Consider the following 10689-nt stretch of genomic DNA (forward strand, 5'->3'; position numbering starts at 1 on the left):
ATCATTGATCCAGCCAGCAAACAACAGCCACTCCTCGCCCCCGACTTCCCAAATGCCCCGTAAGGATCTGTCCCTATATGAGAATTGCTTTTCATTAGTGCATTTCAAGAGTGACAATGTTTATTTTTGCAACATTTTGATAGACAATAATAAAAGAATACACCTTATAAAATATTTCCTATTGAGCCAAACAGCATATTAGAGGCATGGTTTTCTTTCTGTTGTTTTTCACCACTTTATTTTCTAGTTGAAATTTAGTTTTAAAACATCTTATGGGTTTAAATTATTCATATCACAAACTTTAAGAAATTAGCCAAGGTGAGACCATTAGCTTCAAAGAAGTCTATCTAGACTGGCAAACTCAAAATTGCAGATTTCAGGGCATTGGAGCTTTTCTGATAGAGAGCAGGTTGCAGTCCCATAGGGTTATTTGTCTTGATAGAAGTATTATTATTAGATAAGACAGTCTGCTATACAGAGGATGTACTACATTGGCCTCTACATAGCAAGCTAAGGTTCTAAATGAAACCTAATTTGTGCCAATGGGGATTGCGTCAGCTGGTTATGCACACACACATGCACAGCTCCGGTGATCCTTACTTTCTGTGTTCTTGTTTTTCATCATCATGTTTACTGTAGCAACAAATGCAAAATACTTCTAGAGAACTTGTTCCTGGTGTTGGGTTATGCAGTCTGGCTCCAGGAAAAGTTCTATAAGCTTCTCTGAGCTTCACACACTTTCTGGGAATGTCCTCAGCCTCCATTCTCGCCTTGGGCCATGGTTGCAACCTGAGACATCTCCCACCACACTTCTGAGGCTGGTTAAATCACCTTACTTCTACGGGCTCTGACTGCCTTAATTCAGAGGCAAAAGTACTGACCTGAAGGGTAAAAAATTTAGTGAACTTAAAAATCCATTCCAGGGTTAGCATTCAGAGGCTCTGATTTAATTTTTGTCTTTCTCACTGTGTCCTGTACAAAGCTAGTGGAGTGACACCTCTCCACTTTTTTTTAGCTATGTAGCAGCCCCCAAAGAGACAGACCCTGACTCAAGGTACTGCCTGCAACGCCTGATTAGAAGCTGCCCTCCTCCATGCAGTGACTTCCATCCTACCTCCTGCCCTCCTAGGATTCAGATTTCTAAGTATAAAGCTCTTTGAAATCACATATGGCCACAGTCAGAGGGTAGAGTGGTACCACCTACTCTAAATCTTCACTGAACAGATGAACAAACTGAGGCCAAGAGAAATGACTTGCCCAAGGTCACAGAGCCAGCTGGGGGCAGAGCTGAGACATATATTTAAATTTGCTGACTTCCAATTCAGTGCTCTCTCCACGGAACCAGGATGCCTGTCATCAAATGATCACGGCTTTGCAGGAATGGTGTATCTAGAGATGGCTTTATGCACTATAGCCTTTGGTAAGATTTCAAGTTGAATTTTTGTTTCACTCTAAAATATTGACACTACACATCAGGAGTCTGTGGACTCTGTTGCTCCCTTAGGCTCAGAAGCAGAGGTGGCATAATAGGAACAGGGAGGCTGACTAGTCAAATATACCTCACTCCTCTTCCTGGGGGCTATGGTCTCAGCATGGCCTAGTGAGCCATTTGCTGAATGGATATAAATTTCAATTCTTGGAGTCTCGAATGACAATATCCAGCTGATGAAAAGGTAGAAAGATACATTTATTTAGCACGTTTTTAGATTCTATGCTGGGCAGTGTAGTGATTAAGCTGGGGCTTTGGAGACACTCATATGGGTTCAAATCCCAGTTCCATTAATTATTAGCTTTTGATTCTTGCGCAAGTTACCTAACCTCTCCACTTAACTTATATACATGAAAAATGGAGCTCTAGCTGCCAATATCTACCTATAGAGGTTATTGGGATAAAAGAGATTAATATGCACTAAGTACTTAGGACAATACCTGATACCTACTAAATACTATAGAGTGATTGCTGTACTATACAATTTAAAAAATATATTTATATAAAACAAAAACACATGCTTTGCCAGAATGAATGACACACATTAAATATATTAGAATAGCTACCTAGCAAGATATAAGGGAATTACAAAGAACAAAAACAATCTCTCTCCACCCCCACCCTCAAAAAAAGAAAACAAACAAACAAAAACCCAAGCAAGCGATTCCAGAGCTCCTGCTTGTAATCACAACAGATACCGCTTCCTAATCATCCTATTGCTAAGATGAATAAATTGAGGCTAAAGTAAAGGACATCAAAGCATCAAACATTCATACAGAGGCAGGGCGAGCACTTGGAAGATGGTCTTCAGAACCAGATGGAAGATTTAGACCCTTCTTTACATCCCTAAACTTCAGGATGTACAGGCTGTCCATAGTCACACTGTTTGAAGAACCTGCTCGGAGGTTCTAGCCACACAAAGCTTCTGCAGAGAGTAAAGAGCTTTCCAACTGCAGAAAGCATTGTCTCTGATGCCTAGAATTCACGTCCTATGAGTTTCATATGTACGTTTTATACAAATAGGTAGCAAGAGTGTAATTGTGAGAGATTAAAAAAATGTATGCCTCCAAATAGAGGACAGGCTATATGAATCAAACTCAACCACATAACAGAACATTGGCAGCGTACAGGTGTAATAATGTTAAAGACCTAGAAAAATATTCGTGAAATATTGTTATTTAAACAATAGATCACAGTGCGGTATGTAAAATGTATGTATATATATGCATACATGCATACGTACATGTATAGAAAATCGCAGGCAAGGTGTGTATATCATAATATTAATGGTGATAATCTTGAGCATGGCTATTAGGAGGAGTCTTACTTTTGCCTTGTTTTATCTGTATTTTCCAGTTTTTCTACAAACCTGAATGACTTTTATAAAGGAAAAATAATTTATTAAAAAGTAACAGGAGAAGCACCTAGAGTAAAGGCTGTTTTCCCCATGGATATTATGTTCCTCTTCTATAGAGAAGTTGAAAGTCACCTTTTCTGCTCCTGCCAGGCTGATGCAATGGCTCCCACCCTTGGGCGCAGGGCTCCTCTTGTAAATGGGTGTCATAGCACAGATCTTGTTGCATTTTGCCTGGTGGGTTCATACCCAGTTACAAGCAGTTGGCAGATTGCCTGGCATATGAGTATGTTTGAAATGAATAATAACGAACCGGTAGGGGCTTAATAACTTGGATTTGGATACAAGCTCTGCCATTTATAAGCTAGGGGAGTCCCAGGCTCCTGGTCTCTACAGTAGCAATAAAAATTGTGGATCAAGAGACCTCCAGTAGTTTTTGTAAATGGCAAAGTGATGTTCACAAGATTGGTAGAGGTGCAGAGAGAGAGAGTTTATTATTATTGCTGCATCTATTAACAGGTTTAATCTTCCCATCCCTTATTTCTCTTTGGCTCCCTAAGGCATCATGGTTACCATAGCAGCCAGATGCTGACGATTCCTCCAGGGGCAGTGAAGTGAAGCTGAGCAAGCTCCCGGGTCCTCATCTCTGCATGCCCTTCGCAGGCCAGAGTGAGATGGTCTGAAGCTCAGCCTCCTTTCAGGACCCCCATTCTGTCTTGGGTCACTAGACACACAAAGCCTGCCTCCATAGCCTCAGGGCCCTGAAACACCCTTTCGGAGATTTTCTTTTCCCCAAGCTCTATTCTCTGGCGCCCCGCCTGGTTGCCGTGGAAACAGGTTCCTCAGCGGACAAAGGAGGGAGCTGGTCCTGCTTCCTCCTGGTCCGGTAGATGAGGATTTTTAGACCGTGGAGACTGCGCTGCCCTGCCCTGAGCCTGCCATCGCTCCCTGTGTTCTCGCTCAGGTGCAGCTTGCCCTCCCTCGCCACCGACACTGACGAGACCATGTGTAAAAGCGTGACCACAGGTGAATGGAAGAAAGTCTTCTATGAGAAGATGGAGGCAGCAAAGCCGGCTGACAGCTGGGACCTCATCATAGACCCTAACCTCAAGCACAATGTGCTGGCTCCTGGCTGGAAGCAGTACCTGGAATTGCATGCCTCAGGCAGGTGAGTAGTGCAATAAATAGGGGCCTTGCAGGCAGCTACTGGGGCACCTTCCAAGAGGAGACAGAGACATGGAGAACCCAGGTACTAAGAGTCAGTCTCACTCTTGGGTCCATGTAGACTGGAGGCAGGGAAAAGAGCCCCTAACTGGGAGTTGGGACACCAGAATTGGGTCCCGCTCTTCCACTGAGCCCCTGTGTAACCCTCCCTCCCTGAGCCCAACTCCTCCCTTCTATAAAAGAGGTGGGATGTATTAATTAGTTCTAAACTCTGCATTGTACATACTTTCAGGTTTTCATCATCTCTTAACATGGTTAAGAGAAGGAGGGCTTGAGATTAATTGGGGGTCAAGTATTCTTGTTCTGGGACAGTTTTATTTTAATGTATTTAATTCAGCTTGATTTAATATAAAATACTGAACACAAGAAGTGTGCTAGAAACTGGCTCTACTCTTAGCTCCATGGCGCTTCAGCAATTCAATTTCCTTCTTGGATCCCACTTTCCCATTTACAAAAGGAGGGGTTAGCCTAGATCCTTGCTTTGTGCTTCACGGACCAGCAGCATCAAAATCACCTGGAACTTGTTAAAGATGAAGAGCTTGCATGCTAATCTAGACCTACGGAGTCAAAAATCATCATTTTAATAAAGGCCTCTGGGTATGCACAATATATTGTATGATATCTGAGATGATTCCATCACTCTTGACTGGGGGTCTATTATGCAAAAACTTACCTTTAGGACATAATAGGGAGGCTGAATAGTGTTGCCTGAGGGTCAGAAGTAAGGCCTTCCTTCCTGCCCTGGTTCAGTCTATTCAACTCAATTCAAGAAACACCTATTGGGCACCTGCAATGTGCTAGGTACTGGCTCTGTGTCTAATTACATGTTTATGGATTGCTTTCTTATTCTCTGCCTTAGAGTAACAAAGTCCTGGACATTTTCTAACCCAAGTTTTGTAGTTCAGTCTGAGGGAGGGCAAACAGTCCTCAAACGATGTGAGTAAAAGGGGAGATAAGAATGAAAACTTGAAGCCCCTAAATTTGTTGGTAGAATGTGTGTAAATAGCTGGACACTTGCTGGGGGTGCAAAAGGCTGGACACTTCCTGGTAGGGCCCAGGAGCTTCTACAAGAGTTGGAAGGCTCGTGGGGCTAAGTGAGGAGGGCTTGTGGTCCTCCAGACTGGCTGGTGACCTGTGATCCCCAGCTGGCCCCAGCGAGCTCACTCTGGGGATTGATTGCCTGCACTTCCAGGCCTTGGGATGCATTAACCCTGTCTCTGGCAGGAGGCTGAGAAATAATAGTATTACTACCTCCTGATTTGGATCTAGCCACTGTTGACAGGTAAGAATGTGTGGATAGATGATACAAATCCTATATGATGCAGGCTATCCGCGCTCATGTAGACACTGGCATGTTTTACAAATGAGGAAAGATGCCCAGAGGCAAAAGCCCAGGAGCGAGGCCTCAGTGCACTGGGATGGAGGAAGTTGAGGCCTCTGCAAAGCACAGAGTAGGTGGCCCTGGTGACTGACAGAGAGTTGCTGGATGCCAGGTGCATCCTAGGAGCTCGCTCTGGGTCTAGCAGCACACACACGGGGGCAGGCTGGGCAGCCACCTGGGGAAAAATAATGAATGCAGGTGACCGCAAACCCACCGCCTAACCCGCTAACTGCTGCTGTTGCCACTGCATCCACTCGTCCTCTCCTCTTCTCCCCTATCCCCGCAGGTTCCACTGTTCCTGGTGCTGGCACACCTGGCAGTCGCCCCATGTGGTCATCCTCTTCCACATGTACCTGGACCGCGCCCAGCGTGCGGGCTCGGTGCGCATGCGCGTCTTCAAGCAGCTGTGCTATGAGTGCGGCACTGCGAGGCTGGATGAGTCCAGCATGCTGGAGGAGAACATCGAGAGCCTGGTGGACAACCTCATCACCAGCCTGCGTGAGCAGTGCTACGGCGAGCCTGGTGGCCACTACCGCATCCACGTGGCCAGCCGCCAAGACAACCGACGGCACCGGGGCGAGTTCTGTGAGGCCTGTCAAGAGGGCATCGTGCACTGGAAGCCCAGCCAGAAGCTGCTGGAAGAGGAGGCGAGCACCTACACCTTCAAGCCGCCACCCAGCCCCTCCAAGCCGCAAGCCGAGGCGGGTTCTGGCTGCAACTTCTTCTCTGTCCCCTGGTGCTTGTTTTGGGCCACGGTCCTGCTGCTGATCATCTACCTGCAGTTCTCCTTCCGCAGCTCAGTCTAAGATTCCTCTCGTGGGCCTCAGGGAACTGTGGGGACCCAAGGCCAGGGGCCAGCCAGCTAGTGGGAGGGGCGAAGAGAGACCTGGGTTGGGAATGGGGTTAAGTTCTAACACTGATGCCGCCACTGACTCACTGGGTTCCCTGGAGAGATCACCCAGCTTTTCCATCTATGATATCATGGGGTTGGGCTAGATCATTGGTTTTTCCAAGTGAAACCCAGGGCCCCAAATTTCTGCACAGGTGCCTCAGGGACTTTTGGATTTGGAAGGTAGAGTCTTCCATCCTGATGAAACCACCCATCCCCAACTCCTGCCTCCTCCTCCTGTGGCTTTAACCAGAACAGCTCCGTCTTAGATGAAGTTCCATTTAAAATTTTGTTTAAAAAAAGATGAACTGCTTTAAAAAAAGTTTGAAGATTACAGGACTAGGTGATCTCAAAAGGCCTTTCCACAGCGATGAGTGCATCCTTGTTTCCTTGTGAAGTCCAGCCCCTACCCCTTCTACCTCCATCTGGAGCTGCAGCCTTAGATTAACGTCTGCCTAGTGTACAAGCCTCATCCGCAGCTCTGCTTTCATGTACACAGCAGAAGTTCCTTTTGAAGAAAGAGAGGCGGGGTCACTAGGTTGTCCTTTTGCTGCTGGGTCCACAGGGTCCCTTGCTTCTCTTTACCAGGCTCCCATCTTCCAGCTTCCTTCTACTCTGGGTAAATTCTGGGGTCTGCCTGGCTCAGAGATGTTGCTTGGGGTGGAGGCCCATAGAGCTAGGCTTCCCACCCACTGTACTTGAACTGGCAGAGAATTTAGGGGAGGATTAGAAGGTAGAGTGTTAGAAGCAAAGTACAAAGTCCCTAGGAAACAAGTACAATGACTTTCCATTGTAACATGCTTTACAGAGTTCAGGGATCAAGTCTGACTGATTCTCAGAAGTTCTGATGGCTGAAATACAGGAGCAGGGACCTGGTCTCCTGGGCTCTTTGCTGAAACCTTAGGAATTTCAGCAAAGATACTAAGGTCTTCTCACATTGGCCATGCATGGGCTCTCTCACCAAAATCAGCTGTCCACCCAGAGCCACAGGGATGGGGGTCATCAGAAATAGAGGAAGCATTAAAGATGTGCCCATACACAAGTGCTTAGATATGTGGCAGGATGTTATACCTTTCTAAAATGGGATGCACTATGGTTTAGAGTGGCAGGAGAGAAGACTTTCCGATAATAGGGGTACAGAGCGGGGGGTGGTGGGAGGCAGAAAGGAGATGGGGTGCCACCCTGTACTTTTGAGGTTCCTTGTTCACCTCACCTCTCTTAATAATTTGACTCTGTTTTTCCCCTCTCCCCCACTGCTCCCCTTTATAATGAAAAGTCACTGCCATCTATTAGTGGTGGAGGGAAGAGGGCCACTTATATAAAGATAGGATACTTTAATAAAGATGGGATATCTTCAATCAGGTTTAGTAGTCATTAATGTGTGCTTCAGAGTCACCATACTGCCCCTGATCTGTGATGGGCTGTTGGACACCTCCCTTCCCCTCTCTTTCCTTTTTGGGATCCCTGCATAAGGCTTTATGTTCCACCAACTTCAAGATCTTGTCCAAATGTGTCCATAGTCAAGAAGGATGTAGGCAGCGCTTGGTGAGGGACTCAATACAAGGTCAGTCTTACTCCTGCCCTTACTCTAATTCTAATAACTGTCTGGTGACTTCCTTTGCTCCAGTCACACAGCATTCATCTTTGTTCAGGTCACATATCCTGAGCACCTTGTATCTGGCAAGCCCTGACTTGGGTGTTGAGATCCAGTGAGTACTAAGGGGCAGGCCCTGTCTTTCAGAGATCTCTGCTTATTACAGAAGTTCTCAGCCCTGGCTGCACTGGAAAAATCCTGGGGAGCTTTTAAAGCAATATCAGGGCCTAGGCTTCACCTCAGATCAATAAAATCAGAATTTTGGGGAATGGGTTCTCAGCAACTGACTTAGAATAAAACTGCCAGGTAATCCACCTATGCTGCCTGGTATGACTTCTAACTGAAGAAGAGGCTTCCATTGGCCCCTGGTCTTGTACTAATGAGCCCTGAGATTTTCCTCAATGACCTGCCTAGGATTCTGTAGGACTAAGGTTCAGCTTCCACACTCATTCTCACTCCTTACACTGGGGACTTGACCCTTCCTCAAACCTTCTTGCTCCTGCCTGCTACGTTAGCTTTATGTTGCTCTCAGAGTCTCCATTACTGGCTCTACCATCCTTGACAGATGCTTATCAAACTTTGTTATAATTACTTGTCTATGGCTATACTCCCTGCTAGAATGTGACCCCAGTGTGAAAGTGACTTACCTCAGGTCTCACTGACAGATAGTGTCAGAACAAGGAGTTAAAGCCTCACTCAGTTTTAGTTTTAGCCCAGAACTCCTTCCTAAAGCACTAAAGCTCTGGCTCTTCTATAGGAAGATGTCTACAGTCTATGGAGACCCACTCTGTCTCTCTTAATGTCCCTTAAACTTGCTATAGATGGGAGGGTCTAGGCTTGCTCACCAGCTTAGCCCTATCTTGGCACAGACTTCTCTGGGACAATTCTTTCTTTGCATACATTGCCACATGCCACATAATGAACTTGTTAGATATATCCTAGGTGTTATAAATGAACTCTTCAGGGACATTCCAGGATCCCAAGCCTCTCCCACTGGAGCTTCTGTGCACTGGTCTTGATGTTCAAGCTAGAAGAAGACCTACAGGCACTGAATTATGGTTCTGGAGGCTGCAGTCCTCTGTGTGGGGTCAGCAAGGGGTGCTGCCTTGATCACTTTCCTCAACCTCTTTGGGACCGTGGACCAGCCAAGAGGAGAACTCTTCCTAGGGGTCAGGAGCATTGAGAACCAAGAAGATCACTAATAATGGTCAATTCCCAACAAATTAAGTCCAGAGACTATCTGATCTGTAAGAGATATTAGAGATACCTCAATCTCGGGTCCTTATGTCATGGAGAAAGTAAGGAACTTGACCATCATGGTACAGCATGAATTAAGGGAAGACCATGAAATTTGGGGCTAAGAAACACTGGATTCTTGGCTTTGCTATTTACTAGTTGTATGGCCTTAGAAGGTTACTTAAGCTCCTCAAACCCTATTTTGCTCCTCATCAAAATGGGAATATACTATGTGCATTGGAGGGCTATGGTAAGAAATAAATAATACATTATCTGTGACTGATCAAGAGCACATGGTCCTCCTCTTTCTTCCCCTTTCCCTTTCAGTTGACGGCCCCTCCTCTTTTTGAGTCTCAGAGTCTCTTTATGATGGACTCTTTCTCTTTATGATTTCAGCTCTGTAGGTACGTGCTTTAGGAAAAACATGGGAAGCAAGGTTTAGTTTTCCAGCACAAGGCTGAGACCTGGTCTATGTCAATATATGTACAGTCCTTTCTTTTCTGTTCCTCAAATGTATTTTAAAGCAATGACTTTATTTTCTATCAGCATTGTAGCCCCTCTTTATTCTTCAAAGATAGATATTTTTAAAAATCTCCCCAAACAGAAAACACCAGTGATTTTTGGGCTCCACTCCATTGGCTGAAACAGTCCAGAAGGAATTTAATTCTTTTCCAAGTCTCATTCTGGTTCTCAGTAGGGCTTCCAGCTAAGGAATTTCCTTTGGAGTCATTTTGGCATTGTGTGGGTACTGCCACATGTACCAGGGAAATGAAATACGTCTTTTGTATGGCTATTTGGTGACAAGCTCTCCTTGTGATGGGGTGAGGTTGGTATAGGAGACAGGCAACCAGGGTTTCAGCCTTAGTCTAGCCTTTATACAGATATCTAGGCTGCTGACTTCGGGTGACTTATTCTTTTCCCTCCCCTGAATCTCAGTTTTCTCACTTGTAAAGCAAAGAGGGAAGGTGATCAGAAGGGTCCCTGCTAGCTCTGACCTTGTCACAGACTGCTGCTTAGCCCTATTTGTCCTTGAGTATTTGGGGTGGTCCCCTGCCCTTATCCCCTCCAGCAGGTCATCTAATTGTAACCCCAGGATTTTAATCTGCCTAGGTCAGTTTGGAATTTGACCCCCTTAACTGAGTAATCATAACATGTTTCTTTCCTTTCTTTTCTGGAAGCAAACTTTTTATAAATCTTACTCTGATTAGACTTCTCTAATGGTATTCTTATTTTGAGAGGTGCTGCCTTACACAAGGACTTGGATGGTAGTGATGGAATTTCAGTCTATCTTGTCTCCTCATTTCTAAAATTAGCCCAGTGTTTTCACTTCTGTCTTAATAGGGTCATAGTAATATTCTGAGGACATAATATATTACCTATCTCCAAGACTCATTTATTCGACAGATGTTTATCGAGTACCTGTTATGTGCCAGACATTGTTCTAGGCACTGGGGATATAGTGAAGCGCCAAGTGACTAAATCAATTGACCTTATGGATCATACAGGGACTAGACAATAAACC

The 10689-nt window shown here is 45.3% G+C and overlaps 1 protein-coding gene across 1 annotated transcript; it reads left to right on the forward strand.

The window, feature by feature from the left end:
- The first annotated feature begins 3465 nt into the window (after positions 1-3465).
- RTP1 (receptor transporter protein 1) lies at positions 3466-7336 on the forward strand. The gene is made up of 2 exons (XM_053918204.2): positions 3466-4011; positions 5735-7336. The coding sequence occupies exons 1-2, from the start codon at positions 3734-3736 to the stop codon at positions 6252-6254; spliced, it is 798 nt and encodes a 265-aa protein (XP_053774179.1). The 5' UTR covers positions 3466-3733; the 3' UTR covers positions 6255-7336.
- The last annotated feature ends 3353 nt before the right edge of the window (positions 7337-10689 follow it).

The sequence above is a fragment of the Desmodus rotundus genome, chromosome 2, assembly GCF_022682495.2.
Source record: "Desmodus rotundus isolate HL8 chromosome 2, HLdesRot8A.1, whole genome shotgun sequence".
NCBI classification, from domain to species: Eukaryota; Metazoa; Chordata; class Mammalia; order Chiroptera; family Phyllostomidae; genus Desmodus; species Desmodus rotundus.

What these genes read in the sequence shown, in the direction of transcription:
- RTP1 (XM_053918204.2), top strand. Translation starts at nt 3,734, where the DNA reads ATGAGGATTTTTAGACCGTGGAGACTGCGCTGCCCTGCCCTGAGCCTG. An exon ending in GAATTGCATGCCTCAGGCAG is followed by an intron (nt 4,012 to 5,734) that starts GTGAGTAGTGCA and finishes CTATCCCCGCAG; the next exon opens with GTTCCACTGTTCCTGGTGCT.